We start from the raw sequence: 22,209 nt of genomic DNA, 5'->3' as shown, positions 1-22,209 counted from the left end.
ATATGTGCATTTATTTTCAACAGAGTTTAAAGGCAGAGTCAGACTGTCCGTAAAGTTTCTTTAAGAATTACTTTCCCTCTTTCAGGATTTTCACTGTCACCTTGATGCAGAATGAGTAATGTTATTTGAGAGATGTTTTCACACACTGATGAAGCACCATTGCTTTGGTGACAAGAAGAATGGCTGTGTCAGCCGTATTGGATTGGGTTTAAATGCATCACGTACACACACACACACACACACACACACATACATGCATGCACAACAGTGTTGGGGAAGCTAATTGGAATCTGTAGCTTTCCAAGCTACAAGATACGCCTAAATAATTATGCTACTCATGTTACTCTTTCCACAACTTGAAAAATCAACTTGCTTTATAAAAATGCTTAAAATGGCACCCAGTAATTTTTTGAATGGGTTCATTTACATGAATGGATTTACTGCAAAGAATCAGGATTTTCTGGCTCTACAAATAAGAGGCAGGATATACTGCCTTAGTTTACTGCCTTAGTGTGCTTTTTGTTTAAGAAAGTAGCTTGTTACTGGAAAAGCTACAGTTTTGAAAACGTTTCAACTATTTTTAGGCTACTGAAAAATGTCCTTAATTTGCATATGGATGCAATGTACTATAGAAAGTGAAATATAAGTGCTATAACTGGTAATGATTGAGATCAGTGTTTGATTTCATTTGTCTAGGTCATCTATGTTTCATCTACTGTATGTTTGTATGGTAACAGATGTTTTAACAGTCTCAATAATGGAGAATTTATTTTCTAAATGGCTTCACTGCTGCCAGTCTCTCTGCTCAGTGGAACTATAATTGTGTGTTTTGTTTTTTTTAAAACTTTAATTTTTTAAATGTTATTATTATTTCATTTGTTTTCATCCTGCAATTTAATTTGTTTCATTTTTCAGTATATTTACTTTTTAGTTTAGCTTTAGTTATAGTATTCGATATGTTAATTGACTTTATTGAAAACATGTTTAGCGCTGTTAAAGTTAATGAATTTAATTGGACTTTTTAATTGGACTTTTAATTTGATTTTTTTAATCTTATATTTGGAAAAAAATATTTTTGTTCGGTTTGTTTGTAATTTAAAAAAATCTTATTTCAGTTAAAATGGGTTTTGTTGTTGTTGTTTTTTACAATATAACAATAGTTCAAGTCAATTTTTGTTCCTCTCCTTCTTTATAGTTGTCTCGTTTCTTCTGTTTAGTGCATGTGCCTTTAGACTCAGTCCTAAAAATGAGCACAATTAAAATCTGCGCTTCCATCACTCACGATTCCCTTACCATGCCATTGAGCCACACTCAAATCTGCTCCTTATTGTCCTCACACTGGCAGTAGAGCATTGTCTTTTCCGTCCGTCCTTGTACATCATCTCTGACCCAACTGCATCTGTGTTCTCTGGCCTAACGTGCTCTAAATGTGCTGAGAATGAGTGTAAACGCTGCTGTATTGATCCGCAGTCAGAGGCCAGTGTATCCACTGCTAATAAATGAAGCTCCTGCATCGTGTTAAGGTGTTGCTTTGCTCATTTTCTCTTGCTTGCTCTGAACATAACTCTGAACATTTCTGCTACATTCACTCTCCGTGTTTGTCATTTTGTAGGTGATGTTGGCCGAGAGGAAGGGAGGAGATGAGCTGTTTGCCATAAAGATCCTGAAGAAGGATGTGGTGATCCAGGATGATGATGTTGAATGCACAATGGTGGAGAAGAGAGTGTTGGCCTTGTCAGGAAAACCACCCTTCCTCACTCAACTGCACTCCTGCTTTCAGACCATGGTACTGCAGCTTCTCGTCTCATCTCATCTCTTCTTGTCTTTTCTCTCATCTCGTCTCATTCCTTCTCATCTCACCTCTGCTATTCTCTTCTCGTCTCGCCTCTTCTCTTTTCTCGTCTCTTCTCATTCATTCTCGTGTCGACTCTGCTATTTTCTTCTTGCCTCTTCTCGCCTCTTCTTTTGTCTCATCTCATTTCGTCTCATCTTACCTCGGCTATTCTCTTCTCATCTCGCCTCTTCTCTTGTCTCTTCACTTTTTGCCTCTTTTCTCATCTCTTCTCATTCCTTTTCGTCTTGCCTCTTCTCTTGTCTCTTCTATTTTCACCTCTTCTCTCATCTCTTCTCATTCCTTCTCATCTCACCTCTGCTATTCTCTTCTTGTCTCACCTCTTCTCTTTTCGCCAGGGCTTAAAAACGAAAAAAAAAAATGTCAATCATTCCACTCTGAGCAGAATCTATATTTTAACGTTTCTGTTCCAGAGTTCCTTCGTATTATAAACGTTCCGAAAACGGTTTGACTAGAAAAAATAACTGTTAATAATTTTTTTTTTTTCCATGTAGCCTACTTATTATTATTATTATTATTATTTTATTTATAAAAAAACAAAGAGAGTGTATTTGCCGTCTTAGCCAATAGGCCAACGATTATCTTTTATAACAAGATTCTATCCAAGTGTAATCCTACTAAATGAAAGGAAAAACAATGGTTTATAAATTAAAGTATTTTTTCAAGATATTTTAATATTTGCTGCATGGTTAAAAATACCGACGCTATTCCTGAGAGGAAAAAAAGATAAGTTGTATAAGCCTATACGTCGCATTTTATTATTACATTCAGAAATAATGATACTAAAGTTATCGGTAAAAAAAAGTAAAATTTTTACAAATAGCCTAGACTACATAGCTTTGTTTATAATGTTTGTAAATATAAAATATGAACAAAACTGTCCTATATTATTTTACTTATCCACGTATGTACAACAAAATCTCTAAAATTAACAGTTGGACTATTCAGGCTATATAAACGTTAAGCCAAAACGATTAAAAAAAAAATCTCTTTTCTTTTTTAATGTCATTCCAGCTTCTATTGCTATATTCAAGTCGAGAAACAGGTTTATTTATTGGAAATAAAACTAAATAAGATGCAAAACGAATTAATTTAAAGTGAATCTGTAGCCTACCTTTCTCATTCGGCACGAATCCAACTGTTTTCATTTTTGAGACGAATGCTAAACTACTATTTATTATATGAGCTTTGTACTTCACTCGCAAAACATCATCCTTCACATATAACAGCACAGTGAGGCGGTGGTCACGGGTGGTAAACGACAGACTGTATTACAGAATTGAATTGAGCAGTGTAACGTTTGGTTTATGTATTTTATTTTAATATCTAACAGGCTGCGATATCAAGTAAGCAACGCAATAATTTGTGTGTGCGCGCGTGAGGCGCCGGCGCGACCTCTGGATTTGTTTTCCTTCCTTCAGTAAACTGTCTTCGTAATTTATGGTCATACAGGTAAAAGCAAGACATCATTCATACATTAACAAAAGACACTCAAATAACGAAAACAAGCAGAATGTCTGTTTCCTTTCCTAGATCTTTGGAGTGCGCCACAAATAACCACTTTAGTTTTGTTAATCTGTAGACCTAATTTTTAGCCTAAAGGCCTAAATATTCCCTTTTATTTTATATGTGTTATGTAGGTAGGCCTAATTTTCTCCGTTCACAGAAGCGCTGCAGATGCATAATGTGATGTTGAAAATTGTACTATCCTGCAATTTTCGCTGGTTTCAAAACACTCAACATGCTGCATTACTTGACATTTATTTTCACTTAAATGTAGGCCTAATACTTGATGGTTGGTGACTAATCCCAGGGCATTGCCATTTGATTGTGACTTACCTAACCTATGATGACTCGACAGCTGGGCTGAGAGTGTCAGCGCGGGCATCTCACTTTAGAGCGTGAGCGCGGGCATTTCACTCCTTGGATGCGTCAGCGTCACATTTGCAGAGGCTGTACTATTTGAATTCGTGATTGGTTGACTGCCAAATCAAAATATTAAATGGAAAGATGAAATAATGTTATTAACCGGTTAATGGCCATTTCAAATTAGCGTTTCTGTTTAGAACTATTAAATTTGATTTCGTTTCCGTTTCTGGTTAGGTTCTGGTCAAAACTTCATTTGTTTCTGGTTTTCGTTTTCATTCCTTGAACCGGTTCAGAGCCCTGCTTTTCGCCTCTTCTTTCATCTGTTCTCATCCCTTCTCAACTCGCATCTGCTTTTCTCTTCTCATCTTGTCTCACTTCTTCTTCTCTCCTCTTCTTGTCCCTTCTCTTCTTGTCTTCTCTTTTGTTCTTTTCTCGTCTTTTCTCTCATCACTTCTCGTCTTGTCTCGCCTCTTCTATTCTCTTCTTCTTTTCTCACCTCTTCTCACCTCTTTTCTTCTCTTATAACCTCTTCTATTGTAGTCTTGTCTCTTTTCTTGTCTCATCTATTCGTCTCTTCTGTCCTTGCCTCTTTTACTGTAGTCTCATCTCACATTTTCTCTTTTCGTCTTTTCTCTTCTTGTCTCTTCTTTGACATAAGAATAAACATGGGTACACGTCACTTTGTATTCTTTGATTTTGTAGCACGACCAAACATACACACATGGGCACACATACACACACTTGATTCCATCCCTCCCCATCCCCCACACGGTGCTTAGAGACTGCAGTAATTTGTACATCGAAAAGAATGGTGTGTGTGTGTGTGTGTGTGTGTGTGTGTGGTCATGTGAATGTGACATGCTCACAGTGGGGGCAGCACGCCACACACTCATCTGTGGCCGCAGCAGAGCTGTGACAGGCAGCATCGCCGTCTCTCAACATCCTACTGAGCACCGCATGAGCCCCTGTCACCGACAGCAAGATAGCAAGAGACGGAGAAATCGAGACAGGAAGTGAGAGTCAAAGGATAGAGAATACTGAGTCAGAAACCAAGGAGACTCTGGGGGAGGAAAAGATTGTGACGTCATGTGGCTGAAGCTCTTTTATGCCTGATTTTTCTGGAAACGCATTGGATCTCAAATGAAGCTACGTCTCTAAATCATCTCCTCCTTCGCACATGCGTTCGTTAAGAGCAAATAAAGCCCGGTTAGCGGCAAGATACCCAAGTGGGGTGTTGGGAGGGGATTTCTTTATGGAGGGGGATCAGTCACAGGAGGTATTTGACAGCCAAACAGCTGCAGTCATGTAGATTATCCTCAAGCCTATAATGGGGAGTTAGTCAGATGTGTGTGTTTGTGTGTACGTGTGTGTGTGTTTGTATGTGTGTGGTTTTGTATGCTGATGTGTTGTAGTTGTGGGGGTTTAGGTAGTTGGTGTGTAGTGGAGTGAGGTAAAGACTCTTTCCCGCCCGCACTCTTTCCTTCCTGACAGTGATGGGACCTCCTTTAAGCACTGCTGCCTAGCAGTCCCTGTCCCTCTCGCACTCTTCATCACTTTCAGTCTCTTAATCCTCCCTGACTCTAATTCCCCTGACCATCACACACACACACACACACACACACACACACCACCACCACCACCACTGCAGGAAATTACACCACCCGCAACTGATGCAAAATAAGCCTCATCATTACAGGAAGAAAGCCAATAAAATGGAGCCCAGGGAAAATGTGGCTGAAACTTGCAGATATGAAGACGTCCAATGTGTTTTGATCTCTGGATTTTGGCCCTGGGATTTGTCTTGTGTGTACTTGTGAATGTGCAGTTGTGTGTGTGGATGTTAAAAATGTTTTATAGGCCTGTGTCACTAACAGTAAATGTTTTTGCAGAGGGTTGAGTGACAGTAAAGCCAACACACAGAACTCCATCTGCATTTCATACAATCTCACTGTTAATATACAGAATTATTCATCCTATATTTTATATACACACAACATTACTAATTCCATCAGATTCCCAAATGAATGACTCTTATAAGCTGTTTCTTTTTAGTGAAACAGAATCTCTCTACAGCTACTGAATTACTGTAAATGAATACTTTTGTCCTGTTTAGTTTAAAATGAACCAAGAACTTGTAACGATGTGGCTGCAGCAATCGCACGACAAAGGAGAATACCACAGAAAAGCTATTAATTACAACCAAACTAGTAAAACTCTGGAGACTGCAGTAATAATAGTACAAACGCATAAACATAAGTGACACAATGAACAGAAGGAACTAAGGGCTTAAATACATACAGGGACTAATCAGCATAACATGGAACGGGCACGTAATTCAAATCCGAAACAATCGTGACAAACAATGAGTGAGTACTCAGGCAAACAGGAACAGGGAAAACAAAATCAATACACAATTAAACTTAGTCTCGTGTAGCCAGAGCTTCAGACTGACGGCAGAAGGTCTGGACTCTATCGCAGCTTTCATTGGCCAAAGACTGCCCAGATCCCATTTTACTGACATGTAATGCAACCAATCACAGTTAGTTTTGTTCTGCGTCATGTTTAGGGGCATTGAAATGTAAAGTTGATGTGCCTACAATAACAGACTGGTGTGCATGTAATAAATTATTCATTCAAGAACGTTGTGCAAGTTTACTGCAACAATGAAGCTACGAACTTCACATACTTTTGAAAATCCAGCGTTTAGTTGATCCCGGTAAGTGCTCGTACATCACAGTTGTAAGTACGATGGCTTTGGCGTCAGAGCATTTGTTTCCAGGTGGACTGTTAAAGAATGCGACATACACATCTCCCGGACATCCTGTAGAATTCAACCAACCAGATGAAGACTTCAAAACTCTTGAAGTGTTTCTGGATAAGTGTGCCATATGCATCAGATGTTCAGCCAACGGTCTGTGGCCGTGACGTCTGAGTAAACTAAACTAAACCTTACAGAACTGTGTTCTGTTGTAGTAAAGGAATCTACTTGGTACCACAATTGTTACATTTTCATACCTACTGTTCTGTCCTATTTGATTCTAAAATTTACACGTCTAAAATACTGATCACAAGGAAAACTTAGAAGAAAGAAACCTTTCTGTATCTTTTCTATATTCAGCTGGATGTTACTAGAAAATTCAGCTGTCTTACTTTCTGTCTTCTATTCTCAGCTGTCCAGTGTTTCTTCCTTAACCAGCTGTCTCTGTGTGTCTACAGGACCGCCTGTACTTTGTCATGGAATACATCAATGGTGGGGATCTCATGTACCATATCCAACAGGTTGGCAAGTTTAAGGAGCCCCACGCTGTGTAAGTACAGCTCTTATCTCTGTCTCCGCATAGCGTTATCAAGTGGCCACACTGAAAAGATGTGGCATTTTCAGAATCAAATCAAAAGCTGACCAATGATCCTTTTGAGTTAATTGATGCACCAGCGAGTTCATCGATGAGTTCACCGGTGAGTTCACCAATGTCAAATGTTGACTTCAAAGAAATTGTTCACAATTGAACTCACTGAAGAGCTCAACTTCAATCAGCTAACTGATTATTTTACCATGAGCTCACCGAGTGGTTCATCGATGAGCACAGTGATTAGGTCATTGAGAAGCTTACCAATGTGTGTCTGTTTGTTGAATGTGGTTAAACTCATTTAGCTAGCACACACTGTAGAATGAACAGGTGCTCTCCTTGTTATTGCCCAATCGGATGATGGGTGGAAAGGAGGGACATTCAAAGGGCAGAAAAAGTTTCCCGCTGTGCTGTGTTGTCACTTAAAAGTGACCTCAAACTAGTTTGGGCCACTCTTGCTGCTGTCGCTCCTCCTCTTCCTCTTCCTCAGTGCCCTCCTGTTGGAGAAATGAGGTGTCTACTCAGCATAATTCGTAATTAGGTGAACGAAGGCCAGGTCAACCTGCTCTTCCCATCTTTGACTTTCTCTTTTACTCTTCTTTTTTTCTTTTTATCTCCATTTCTGCAGATCTATTCATCTCTCCCCCTGTGATTTGATGAGATGTTGAGTTGAGGCAGATGAGATGAAAAATATAAAGTTTATTTGTTCTTTTACATAGGTGTGTGCAATATGTTTAGTCTATGGTAATAGTGTAATTGTTGTTTTAATGATGGTTTTGCGAGCTGACATTATTGACAGTCTCAGTGAGTTTTTGTCTTATATTTATATCATAGTTTAGGAACATCGCATGAGCAACAGCGTTTTTCCGAATATCAGCATGATTGCGATATTGATTTTTTTCAATAAACAAGAAGGTAATATTTTTAGTTACATTTTACACACAATATTGTCAGTATTGTCTGTCTTTGCACCATTTCACCAACGAAAATAGTTCAAAACAAACCCACAGATTAACCCTCATGTGTCTTGGAGCAACACACAGCAGTGTTTCATTAATGAATGAGTCATGTGCTTTAAACGAATCTGGTGAGTCAATGATTCAATGACCCATTCTTAAAGACAGTCGCTTACTTTGTTCCTGAATGAATTGGTCATTTGAACTTATGGATTTTTTTTTATTCTGATTTAATTTGATTGTGGTAACAGCCCTATATTGTCTTATTATATAATATATATTGATTATATGTAAGACTTTGACATAAAAGATGATGCATACATCTAATAAAGTTAGAAAAAGTTCAAAAGGTAAAAATGCCCCATACCAGTCAGATTAGCACCCCTAAATGAAATGTTAATGTCTGTCACCGCTGTGAACTAACCACCACAGTGCAGAATATGAAGAATATGAAATATGAATGAATATAAGCTTTGGGAATCGGCTGTCCGCGACAGGCCTAAACCAGCCAAGGTACCAGCACAAAAACACACTCAGAAGAATATTGTGTAATTATTGTTATCAGCAAAATCCAAGAAAATATTAACATTTTTTGTCAATATTGCACACCCCTACTCTTACACTTCTCAATTCTTTTGTTTAAAATTAGCATAAGAAAAGGAGACTGGTTCTCGTACTAATAAAGTGAACACAGAACATTTTGCATTCACAAAGCACAATCATAAGTGATATAGTCTGATTCCTGAATTCATTTAAAGTCATTATATACAAGATGAAATTCCTGTGAACCACCCTGTAACTAATTTGAAGAAAGAACGAACCAACGGCAAATAGACAGGCGTTTGAGGGTGATCTCAGTATGGACGGCACCTTGGCAGTAGATGACTGAGCTGACCTTTGCGGTAATCTCCTCTCAGAACCGCGTTCTGTCTCCACATCTAACAAGCTTCATCTCTATTTGCTCTGCTTGCGGCTTGCTGTCTGCCCTTTATCATAAAGAATTAGCCCGTCTCTGTGGAGGAGAGCCACGTTGTTATTGTGTTGGATATGAAGCTCAGCACAGTTCAAAGGTCAGGGTGATTATAAGCACCCAATGACAGGGAGGACGTGGAAGGATTGCTGCATGCTGTAGCTGTTGGTAGTGAAATAGATCCAGGTTTTCACATACAAAATTCCACAATGGTTGTATGGAACACAGTGAGGGGCTTTTATTTACCTGTATTAAGACATAATGAGAGTCAGTCTTATTTGATTGTAAGAAACAGGGTGCTTTCACAATGGCAGTGTAGTTCAAAGTGGGGCACAGTTTGCATGAAAAATTGGCGATGTGAAAGCTGTCATGTGGATCAGGGAGTGCACCATGGTACCGGTCCCAAGACTCGCTGTAGGAAGTGGTCTGAGTTCGGTTGCACCACAACTGTGGTGTGATTTGCGTGTATGTGAAAGCAACATGGTCTCAGGTGTGCACTTGTTCAGAAACATCACTAATTCAACAAAACGTAGGGGTGCGTATACCTTGAATACATATGAGCGAGAGTGAGCATGCAGTTTCATCGTGTAGAGTGAGTGCAATCAGAGCGGCAAATGAATGGCTCGCAGTCCGCTGTTTCCTTAAAGGGTTAGTTCACCCAAAAATTCTGTCATTTATTACTCACCCTCATGTTGTTCCACACCTGTAAGATCTTCGTTAATCTTCGGAACACAAATTAAGATATTTTTGTTGAAATCCGATGGCTCAGTGAGGCCTCCATAGACAGCAATGACATTTCCTCTCTCAAGATCCATTAATGTACTAAAAACATATTTAAATCAGTTCATGTGAGTAGAGTGGTTCAATATTAATATTATAAAGCGACGAGAATATTTTTGGTGCGCCAAAAAAAACAAAATAAAGACTTATATAGTGATGGCCGATTTCACAACACTGCTTCATGAAGATTCGGAGCATTATGAAGCGTGTCGAATCAGCGGTTCAGAGCGCCAAAGTCACGTGATTTTGGCAGTTTGACACGCAATCCGAATCATGATTTGACACAGAAGAATCATAACGCTCCGAAGCTTCCTGAAGCAGTGTTTTGAAATCGGCCATCAATATAAAAGTCATTATTTTGTTTTTTTGGCACACCAAAAATATTCTCATCGCTTTCTAATATTAATATTGAACCACTGTACTCACATGAACTGATTTAAATATGTTTTTAGTACATTAATGGATCTTGAGAGAGGAAATGTCATTGCTCCCTATGGAGGCCTCACTGAGCCATTGGATTTCATCAAAAATATCTTAATTTGTGTTCTGAAGATGAACGAAGGTCTTACGGGTGTGGAACGGCATGAGGGTGAGTAATAAATGACAGAATTTTTTGGGTGAACTAACCCTTTAAAAGTGTTTGTTTGCAAGCAGCAAAATGCCACCTTCATGCTACACACATACAGTAAATCAAATTATTAAAGAACACAACCAGGGGCGTAGCCATCATTGCAGAAGTGAGGGGGGCAGAAATGTTGGGTGTAATACCAGTTTTTATATGACCTTTGTCTAATTGATAGAATTTATTTTTTTAATCTCATCACTTGCTTTTATTTTTGTCAGGCTCCTGCCCTGGCAGCCTTGTCTGTGTTGTCTTTGTTTCATGTTTCTATTTTTATGTTGTGTGTCAGCACATAGCTTTGTCTTTGTTTGTGTTTACAATGTGCTCCTCTGTACCCGCCTACTTATTTCCAGTTACCATGCCCTCCTGTTTAGTCCTTGTTAGTCTGAGTGTTGTCACCTGTTCCTCATGTTCTTTGCTCCCTTTATATTGTGCCCTCTTTCCCTCTTCTCTTCGCCAGTTCTTTAAACCTACTTGCCTACAAGCGAGTTCCTCATTGTGCTGTTGTGTTCTTCTGTTTGCTACCTTGTCCAAGCTGAAGTTTGTGTCTGGATACCTTGTCTTGTGTCTACTGTTTTTCCCGTTTGTTCCAGTCCCTGCAAGCTGAGCAGCAAGACCAGTGCAATGCCTGATCGTGCCCGGGGATTTACCTACATGTTTTGTGTGATCTTGTCTGGCCCTCGCTGCATCTATTGGCCTTGTGCTGTACACCAACTCCAGCAAACCAGCCTGTTCACATCCTGGGCTGATCTCAACGGCCATTCCCTCAGCTTGCCTGTCATTGTGCCTCATCCCTTCCTATTGTTTGGACTGTGTTTACCTCCTCACCTCTATCTTGTCTAACGTCTCGTCAATAAACCTTTAACACTTATCCTGCGTTTGAGTCCTCCCTCATAGATCCCTGACAATTTTGTAATCAATTTGCTTTTAGTAAGAAATCAAACACACTGCTGAACAATAACCAATATCTAACATTTTCCCCTATATTTTATGACCATTTTATGATTGGTTTATGTACTACAAACACTTGTGCATTAAGTCCTCATGGATTTTATACAATGTAAAAAAAAAAAAAAATCACAGAATAAAGCAGAAAATATACAGTACCTATCAAAAGTTTGTAATTGTACAATTGAAATGTCTCTTCTGCTCATCAAGGCTGGATTTATTTAATCAAAAAATGCAGTAATATTGTGAAATAATATTACATTTAATTAATAAAATGTGCTGTTTTCTTTGTGAATATATAGTAAAATGTACAATATATGTGGTCAAAGCTGAATTTTCAGCATCATTACTCCAGTCTTCAGTGTCACATGATTCTTCAGAAATCAGTTTAATTTGATGATTTGATACTCAAGAAACATTTATAATTATCAATGTTGAAAACAGTTGTGCTGCTTCATATGATTGTGGAAACCATGATACCATTGAAATATTTGTGGGACGATTAAAAAAGAAAGAAATTAATACTTTTATTCATCAATGATGCATTAATTTATCAAAAGTGATAAATGCTGTTCGCTGAACTTTCTATTCATCAAAAAATCCAGAAAAATTAAATGTATGGTGGTTTCCAGAACAATTTTAAGTGTGTTTTCAACACAGATAATAATCATAAATGTTTCTTGAGCATCAAATCATCATATTAGAATGATTTCTGAAGTGACTGGAGTAATGATGCTGAAAATTCAGCTTTGATCACAGGAATAAATTACAGTTTACTATATTCATATAGAAAACAGCTATTTTAATTTGTAAAAAATATTTCACAATATTACAGTTTTTACTGTATTTTTATAAAAAAAATTTGCATCCTTGGCGAGCATAAGAGGCTTCTTTCAAAAACATTAAAAAGGTTGTCAATTAGCACTGCATTATTCTTATTCATTACTGTCAGTAAATACCTTGAAATGGCTTAAAAACCCTTAAACCATATCTTGTTCCAATCATGTGTTCATTGTCTTCACGTTTCATCAGTCAATGCGTTTCTGCATTTATTCAGCTGCTGCTGCTGCTACCAGTGCCCAAGGAAGTCGACCGGAAGTTGAAGTCGGCCGCGTGCCGCCATCTTGTAGCAGAACTTCACTTGCGTTAGCATCCCATTGACTCCCATTCATTTTGGCGTCACTTTGACAGTGAATAACTTTACATCTGAGGCGTTTAAAGACTCCATTTGTCCATTATTTATTTCTAAAGATACATGACAATGTATAAAGGGCTCCATTACCTTCTATGTTACATTATGGCCCCGTAGAAACAGTTTTTGTAAAAATAGGCTAACGATTGCGTCATAACCACTCGACTCTCTGTCGCACATTAGAGAAATTACCGTACAGACAGGAGGAGAAGCTCGCAGGCAATAGTATGCATTAACTTAATATGGCGTACTTGCGTTACATTTTAAAATACTATACAAAATAATTAATCAGAATACTTACTCCTGCTCACTCACGCCAAAGAACTCCCCGCTCAAGCTCGCCGTCTCTGCAAGATTAACGATGGCAGTTTTCACGCACAGCTACTAGAAGATTTACATCTGTCAGACAGGTTGCTGACGTCATCAAGCATAGTTTGAGTCTGCGTGTCAGAAACGGAAGTGCTAAAAATCGCTAAAAATGGGCTTCACTTGACTCAATTGAGTTCCAATGGGGTCGCTGTGTCCATTTCTTTTACTGTCTATGGCTGCTACAGCAAATAGCTGAATTACTTCTACAAAACCGTTTTGGACTTTCTGCAAGAGAGCGCCAACTGGCTTCGAGTATGAATGAGACATATATTACACGAGTGTGAGCGCTCCATTATGTTTAGATCGCCTCATTTTAGTTAAGAATAAAACGACAGGTCATGCATAGACCATCTTGTCTCTTTGAATTTAAATCATTATTTATTCACATTGGCCTCTATGTGAACACACTTGCCCAAAAAACGTGCGGGGGACGAATTTACGTTTCATTAAAAGTGCGGGGGATAACACGTCCCCCGTGTATTTTACGCCCCTGAAATTGACCTGTGTTCTGTTTTCTATCATGTGGCGGGGGTGCCGGGAACAATTGCACTTAGACTCGGACCATAGCAAGCGTAACCAGTTTAAAAGCTTCCATAATTACTATTTTCTTCTTATTTTGCTCCTCCTCCCCTATTCTTTCAGTATCTGGATATATAGCTACCATTTATTCACATAATACACTCAAACATAAATGAAAAGCCATTCAGCAACTCTTACCGCAAATGGTAATAACATTGCTAATTTTGGCAGACAGACCTCGCTGAGTTTTGAACAAATGAAGCTGTAAAAGTGTTGCAAATGTTTAGGGAATTCACCTCTCGTTTTTCTCTCTCTCTCTTTCTCTGAGTGGCGATAGGCGAAGACTGGTTGCCGCTCTGGCCTGGAAACAGAAGTTATCTTTTGACATAATCTGGCTCTATAGTGAGGCCTGTTTTCTGCTCCACCCCCAGCTGCATTAGTCACTGAACACAAATGCTAATTCTCTTCAAATGTTGCTCTAAAATATGGGACAGACAAACACGCCATCTGATAAATAAAAGATAACTGCAGGCTTGTATTAATAACAGATATCTGGCTTCCTTTATCTCTCTAATGTCTTTTCCGAGGGCAGAGCTCCAGTCTCCGTGTCTCTCAAGAGAAAAGGCACCTTTATCAAACGCACCTTTATATATTATTTATCAGACAGAAACTGGAATACTAGATTCTGATTGGTCAGTCATCACATTATGTGGACCGCTCTACTTCGTGTTGGAGTTTATTTTGTGATAATGACCATCTGACCGGCTTCTGACCATCCACATTATCCAAGAAAAGCAGCTAAACTGATTAATCTCCTGTGCTCAGATGTTCATATTGATTCAGGTGTGTGTGTGTTTAGGTTCTATGCTGCAGAAATCGCCATAGGCCTGTTCTTCCTACATTTGAAGGGCATTATATACAGGTGAGTGAAGCCCAGACAGCAACACACATATCAGTCACACATAGAAGTGAAAAGAGACTTCCTTATAACAATTGACTGCACATTATGGCCGCAGCAAGGATCTTTAGAGGGGTTGGGGTATTAGACGACTTGCTTCCAGAACAACACACACCAAAACGCACTTGATTACACATAGCAATTGATCTTAAACAAGCAAAACAAAACAAGGCTTTGAGGGATGTAAGTACTGTCCGTTCAATTTATTGTACTGTTGTTTAACTGAGTGATGATCATTCAGCCAGTAAAACATTGACAACGCAATATGTCTTTCCATTGGACATCTTGGGTTGTGATTAATTAAACATGACCTGCGACTTAATCAAACAGTGCAGAGTTTTAAATTGTTTTGCGTTTCATTACATTACAAAAACATTATTCTTTTTCCTTGTACCAGTGTAGCAAGACAGCCCCTGGACGATGGCCTAAACAGGAAGTAGGGCTGTAATCCATGCTGTTAACACAAAACATGTTTCCACTGCAAACAGACAACATTCATGAATTCTTTACAAAGCTCTTTTTTCTCCTTCATCAAGCTCACCTGTGCTTCCCTTTATAAAGCTGCATAGGCTGACCAGTGTAATGAATATTAATGGTGTAGTTGAGATGATTTTGCTGGGAACATAAAAAGAGTGAATGAAAATTGCAATGATTTTATATGCTTTATTCCCATTTGGCCATTAAGTCTGCATTATTAGAATAGTTCTCGACTTGAGAAAGATTATTAAATATTGTTTTGGACTGAAATACAACAATATAGTTAGTAACTTTCTGTGAATCATTTAAAACCGATGCATCCATATGGCATTTCATTTAAAATACTTTAGGAAAAAAGTGCTAAATAGCTAAAAAATAAAAATAGCTAAATATTTTGTTGTTGCGTGCTATACCCTGGCTCACCTGTTTAGCAGCAAACACGAGGGGTGACTGAGTCTGAGGAATATTTTCCCTATTACTCGGTAGAATTGGTAGTGCCGCTTTCCCTGAATTTAGCACTGTAATACTTTTTTCCTCAGTAATTTTTTTGTCTTGTTGCACTCATTGCTAAAGGTTTGAGTGCTGTGTGCTGTGATGTGACCAAAAGAGAGTGCGAGAGCGGGAACAAAACAGTTCTGTTAATAGCCTATATATATTATATAGCCTTTAAATATGCTCCTTAACTCAAGTAGTAGACCACTAGTGTGTGTGTGTGCGCAGCCAATGAGATTGTCCTGAATTTTTGCCAGCCATAACACATACTCAGACATAATTGAATGACACAGTCTCACACTCATTCCGTGTTCTTGCTCATTCTGGCTCGTCTCACCTCTTTCTGCATCAGAGATCTAAAGTTGGATAACGTGATGTTGGACGCAGAGGGTCATATCAAAATTGCTGACTTTGGCATGTGCAAGGAGAACATGTTAGATGGAATCACCACCAAGACCTTCTGTGGGACCCCTGACTACATCGCCCCTGAGGTGAGTGCTCAGAAAGGGTCCTGTACATGTGTGTTGATGAGTAGTGAAGTATTGAATGAGAGAGAAGAGCTTGTGGCCTACACATTTCATGTGTGTATAATTCATGAACAATTGCAATTTTTGACTCATGGCTGAAGTTAAGTTTCTCCAGCTCTCCCCAGGTTGGCAAAAAAAGTATCAGATTGATGCCTTAAATATGGAATATTTAAATTTTTCTCACGGGGGAGCATGCCCCCGGACCCCCTAGAGGGGTGATATCCTTCTCAACTTCTTCACCCCTGACCCCTTTTCATGCCTGGAAATATTATTAACATTTAAAACTGCATTTATTTGAACTAGAAATATTTTGTCACATGTAAACAAAGTTCTTTACTGTCACCTTTTATCAATTTATTGCATCCATGATTTGAAGTATTAATTTCTTTCTTCTAAAAAATAATCTTATAGACCCCAAACTTTTGATTGGTAGTATAAAAAGGACTTCCTCTAGATATTCCTTTTATAAATAGTTTGTGATTAGTAATGAGATTATTCATGAGGTATGTTGGCAACACTGTGCCACAATAGAAGGAAATGAATCAAATACAGGATTTTGATTTAAATACTAGTTATTATAAATTTGGCTGGTTTTACAATATTAAAAATGTTAAAACGGCAAAGAACAATAATATAAAACATTTTATTCTGCTAAGTGTAGCAGTCCTTAGGTTAACATAATGACAGAATCCAATATAACCGGCTCTAGTTTAACATTATAGATAATTCAACTCAAATGTCAGGCAAATATCAAGAGGTTAGACACCTTAATAATAAATGATACAAAAAATAAGACACATAAAAACATAGCATATAATAACTGCAGTATATTCTTTATAATGGCTGCATTCTCTCATACTGTGTTGTTTTTAAAAAAACTCACTTAATTCGGTTACACGTAACATAGAAATCATTTATGCAAATGTCTAAATGTTTTAAAATGAGTTTACCAAAAGATATTTTAAATGAGAGGCCAAAAGATTAGGCTTTGTATTGTTTTACTGAAAGACATCCTTTCGATATTAACCATTTTATTGCCATCTCATATGCTCGTAGTAAAGAAAATGGGTGTGTTACCCAGAGGTAGCGTCATGCAATAGAGAGTAGACATCTCACGTTCATCTCACCGAGCACCAGATGGTACAGCTCCAAGTGTAACAGCAGCAGCATGAGCTAGAGATGGATTCATGTCAACAACACACTTCCAAACCCAGACACAATACGCTGTAGGAGTGAAAAGATTTCAGGGTCATCTGGTCCTCAAAGCTTAAGCTGTTTCATATTGTGTGCATGAGACACATTGTGACACGTGTTGAATGCACCATGAACATTTCAGTGCTCCTGAAACTCTATAGCACGGATTGATTTAAATAATTACAGTTGTCCTTGGAGTGTTACTCATTTGTAATTGGTTCTGTTTACGCCTTACGCTCTGTGTGTGTCCGTTTCAGATCATCGCTTACCAGCCATATGGAAAGTCAGTGGACTGGTGGGCTTTTGGAGTTTTGCTTTATGAGATGCTGGCCGGGCAGGTAAGAGTTATGACAACCCAGATCAAGAAGGCCTACGTCAAGGGGTTTGTGCCTTTTTGGCCTTCTCTCATTCGCTCCGTTTCATTTCCTCTCTGCTGCTTGCAGTAAATCACCTCTCGCTATCTCAAGGTCAGTTTTTATTAATTACGCTCTGCAAATCTCCCGAGACTAACGGCAAGTATTTCATGCCTATCGGGCTCAGTCAATTATTTATGAATTGTTCTGAAACAAGTCAAGCTTTGAAAGCTGAAGAAAAAAAGTCTGAATTGTTTCCAGGGGAGGCTGCTGCTGCTGCTGAGCTGTCCTGACAAAAGGATGTCGTAATTCTCTTTTCTAGTCTTCCCTAAATAAACAAGACTTGAAAAGGCACTTTTAATGTGCTGACTTTCAAATTTCTTAAGTTAAAGGGACGCTGGTGAAAACTGCAAGCAAACGAGACATAATCCATGTTATTATCATCCACCATTTATAGTAAAAGTAAACAGAATCTTCCTGTCATCTTCACCCTCTCTTCTCTCTCTTTCCACAGCCCCCGTTTGATGGTGAGGATGAAGATGAGCTTTTTCAGTCCATTATGGAGCACCATGTGTCCTATCCCAAATCCATGTCCAAGGAGGCTGTGGCCATCTGCAAAGGGGTGAGCAGCCAGTATACATCACATACTTCCCATCTCATACTGCAAAGACATGTCCAAAACATTTGACATTATTAGTATTTTTATTATTTGGTCATCAAATACAGTTTTTTTTTTTTTTTAAAGAAACAAATTATTTTCTTTTAAGCAAGGATGCATTAAAATTAATTAAATGTGACAGGAAAGATATTTATAATGTTGCTAAAGATTTCTATTTGAAATAAATGCTGTTCTTCCTGTTCTTTCGAACCATTATAAATATATATATATATCACGGTTTGTTCAAAAATATTAAGCAGCACAGCTATTTTCAGCATTGCTAATAAAAATACATGTTTCTTGAGTATCTAATCATCATATTAGAATGATTTGTGAAGGATCATGTGACACTGAAGACTGGAGTAATGATGCTGAAAATTCAGCTTTTGAACAGTGGAGTTTATAAATTGCATTACTTTTTATTTACCCAGTTCACATTACCGTATTACAAAAATAATTGTATTCATTTATGTCATGCCTTTTATTGATTGACCGTCGTTGGAGAAAGATGCAGCAGAATGGTTACAGCATCTACCAGCAGGGGGCTAAGAGGGTCATGCTAACAAGTTACACCTTGACCCCTTGGCCTGAGTGAACCCAAAAAGGGTCAAATTCAGTTCAGGGTGACTCATGGCCCGGAAAGGTGCCGATACAGTCCAACTCATCAGCGTGTCCCTGAGAAAGTTGTTTCAAGGTGACTGTCTCTGCCGTTCACATAAGTCGCTTTGAATGAAAATGTCCAGTAATTCTGTGACCTCATGTGATGCATAATGAATCACTTATTCATAGCAGCAGTGGTCATTGCAGTTTGCTCTCAGCAGCCTTGAAAAATACCACAACCTCTGACCTAGCCTTTCAATATGCATGTCACGGCCCTCTCAAAAATGGCCAGTTCTGTCTGTTTCTCTCTTTCAATCCTTCATTCTCTCTCTCTCTCTCTCTCTCTCTCTCTCTCTCTCTCTCTCTCTCTCTCTCTCTCTCTGTTATTAGCAGGCCAGTGCTGCTCTAGACTCGAGCGCTGGTAGGTGAAGCAGCGAGTACACATGATCTAATTCTTTATTTGAGAGATCTTCTCTCCTGCAGATAAAAGCACACAAACATACGGCCTTAGACGGCACACAGTGGGAATGGCAATGACTCTTAACTGTGTGCAGGACCCAGGATCTCTGCTCTGTTGTCTGCTTTTACTAGAGCACGGCTAGGCTGACTTTGAATGGATATGAATGTTTTTTTTATTTTTTTATTGAAGATAAAGCCCCAACCAAACCAGACAAAAGCCTCAGAATGTCAGGGGCATCTTAGTCAATAGTATAATGTATTCCCTAAAAAGTGCTCGAAAGGGAGCTGTCTCCTATTTGTTTATTCTTTACATGTTTCTGTTCTTTCTCCTTGTCACTGCGGTGTCAGAGTGGAGCATATGGCTGCTGACAAAAGAAAAAAATGCATTTTGTAGAAGAATGAAACCCAGGCATGTGCCGTGGAGGACGCAAATATAATAAGAACATGAAAAATAAAGAAAGTCGAGTATATTTTTAGGACCATTAAAACCTTTATTGTAATTTCCCAGTTCTTATTACTGTAATGCACAAATTAAAACAACAACAATAATAATAATGAAATACAAAAGAAAAATTATCTACATTACATTATGATATTATTTTAATTTTCATACATTCAGTAATTTAAATTGCTGAAGAAATTCAATAAATGCAAAGGCGAAGCCTATTTTTTTTTGGATCCATTAAAGGGATGGTTCACCCAAAAATGACAATTTTAGCATCATTTACTCAAGTAGTAACAAACCTGTAGTAGTTTCTTTCTTCTGTTCAACAAAAAAGAGGATATTCTATAGAATGCTGGCAACCAGACTGTGGAAGCTTGTTTCCGCCATGAAATAAAAAATAAAAAAGGTAATTGTGAGTTTTTATCTCACAATTCTGACTTTTTTTCTTGCAATTGCGAGTCTATATATCTTGCAATTGTGACTTCTTTTCTCAGAATTGCGAGATCTAAACACAAGTTATAAAGTGAGAATTGCATGATATAAAGTCAGAATTGTGTGATATAATGTCAGAATTGCAAGTTATAAAGTCAGAATTGCAAGTTATAAAGTGAGAATTTTATGATATAGAGTCAGAATTGCAAGTTATAAAGTCAGAATTGGAGTTATAAAATCAGAATTGCGTGATATAAAGTCAGAATTGCGTGATATAAAGTCAGAATTGTGTGATATAAAGTCAGAATTGTGTGATATAAAGTCAGAATTGGAGTTATAAAGTCAGAATTGCAAGTTATAAAGTGAAAATTGCATGATATAAAGTCAGAATTGTGTGATATAAAGTCAGAATTGGAGTTATAAAGTCAGAATTGCAAGTTATAAAGTGAAAATTGCGTGATATAAAGTCAGAATTGTGTGATATAAAGTCAGAATTGTGTGATATAAAGTCAGAATTGGAGTTATAAAGTCAGAATTGCAAGTTATAAAGTGAAAATTGCGTGATATAAAGTCAGAATTGTGTGATATAAAGTCAGAATTGTGTGATATAAAGTCAGAATTGTGTGATATAAAGTCAGAATTGGAGTTATAAAGTCAGAATTGCAAGTTATAAAGTGAAAATTGCATGATATAAAGTCAGAATTGTGTGATATAAAGTCAGAATTGGAGTTATAAAGTCAGAATTGCAAGTTATAAAGTGAAAATTGCGTGATATAAAGTCAGAATTGTGTGATATAAAGTCAGAATTGTGTGATATAAAGTCAGAATTGTGTGATATAAAGTCAGAATTGGAGTTATAAAGTCAGAATTGCAAGTTATAAAGTGAAAATTACGTGATATAAAGTCAGAATTGTGTGATATAAAGTCAGAATTGGAGTTATAAAGTCAGAATTGCAAGTTATAAAGTGAAAATTGCTTGATATAAAGTCAGAATTGTGTGATATAAAGTCAGAATTGCGTGATATAAAGTCAGAATTGTGTGATATAAAGTCAGAATTGTGTGATATAAAGTCAGAATTGCATGATATAAAGTCAGAATTACATGATATAAAGTCAGAATTGCATGATATAAAGTCAGAATTACATGATATAAAGTCAGAATTGTGTGATATAAAGTCAGAATTGTGTGATATAAAGTCAGAATTGTGTGATATAAAGTCAGAATTGCGAGATATAAAGTCAGAATTGTGTGATATAAAGTCAGAATTGTGTGATATAAAGTCAGAATTGCATGATATAAAGTCAGAATTACATGATATAAAGTCAGAATTGCATGATATAAAGTCAGAATTACATGATATAAAGTCAGAATTGTGTGATATAAAGTCAGAATTGCGTGATATAAAGTCAGAATTGTGTGATATAAAGTCAGAATTGTGTGATATAAAGTCAGAATTGTGTGATATAAAGTCAGAAATGCAAGATATAAAGTCAGAATTGGAGTTATAAAGTCAGAATTGCATGATATAAAGTCAAAATTGTCTGATATAAAGTCAGAATTGTGTGATATAAAGTCAGAATTGCGAGTTATAAAATCAGAATTGCATGATATAAATTCAGAATTGTGACAAAGTCAGAATTGCAAGTTATAAAGTCAGAATTGGAGTTATAAAATCAGAATTGCGTGATATAAAGTCAGAATTGCGTGATATAAAGTCAGAATTGTGTGATATAAAGTCAGAATTGTGTGATATAAAGTCAGAATTGGAGTTATAAAGTCAGAATTGCAAGTTATAAAGTGAAAATTGCATGATATAAAGTCAGAATTGTGTGATATAAAGTCAGAATTGGAGTTATAAAGTCAGAATTGCAAGTTATAAAGTGAAAATTGCGTGATATAAAGTCAGAATTGTGTGATATAAAGTCAGAATTGTGTGATATAAAGTCAGAATTGGAGTTATAAAGTCAGAATTGCAAGTTATAAAGTGAAAATTGCGTGATATAAAGTCAGAATTGTGTGATATAAAGTCAGAATTGGAGTTATAAAGTCAGAATTGCAAGTTATAAAGTGAAAATTGCGTGATATAAAGTCAGAATTGTGTGATATAAAGTCAGAATTGCGTGATATAAAGTCAGAATTGTGTGATATAAAGTCAGAATTGCATGATATAAAGTCAGAATTACATGATA

The 22,209-nt window shown here is 37.4% G+C and overlaps 1 protein-coding gene across 5 annotated transcripts in view; it reads left to right on the top strand.

Moving 5' to 3' along the window:
* prkcbb (protein kinase C, beta b) overlaps positions 1-22,209 on the top strand; it is a 167,745-nt gene that overhangs the window by 101,165 nt on the left and 44,371 nt on the right. For 3 of the 5 annotated variants that reach the window (XM_067382261.1, XM_067382260.1, XM_067382258.1), the window contains 7 exons: positions 1,613-1,786; positions 6,938-7,029; positions 14,284-14,346; positions 14,780-14,818; positions 15,704-15,842; positions 17,330-17,410; positions 17,940-18,047. In XM_067382261.1, coding sequence (XP_067238362.1) covers positions 1,613-1,786; positions 6,938-7,029; positions 14,284-14,346; positions 14,780-14,818; positions 15,704-15,842; positions 17,330-17,410; positions 17,940-18,047 — 696 coding nt within the window. The remainder of the gene's footprint in view (positions 1-1,612; positions 1,787-6,937; positions 7,030-14,283; positions 14,347-14,779; positions 14,819-15,703; positions 15,843-17,329; positions 17,411-17,939; positions 18,048-22,209) is intronic. The other 2 variants (XM_067382262.1, XM_067382259.1) reach the window with 1 other exon arrangement.

Source organism: Chanodichthys erythropterus, chromosome 3 (genome assembly GCF_024489055.1).
Source record: "Chanodichthys erythropterus isolate Z2021 chromosome 3, ASM2448905v1, whole genome shotgun sequence".
Taxonomy (NCBI): Eukaryota; Metazoa; Chordata; class Actinopteri; order Cypriniformes; family Xenocyprididae; genus Chanodichthys; species Chanodichthys erythropterus.
The sequence above is the reverse complement of the archived record's forward strand: the minus strand, read 5'-3'. Positions and strand labels throughout refer to the sequence as shown.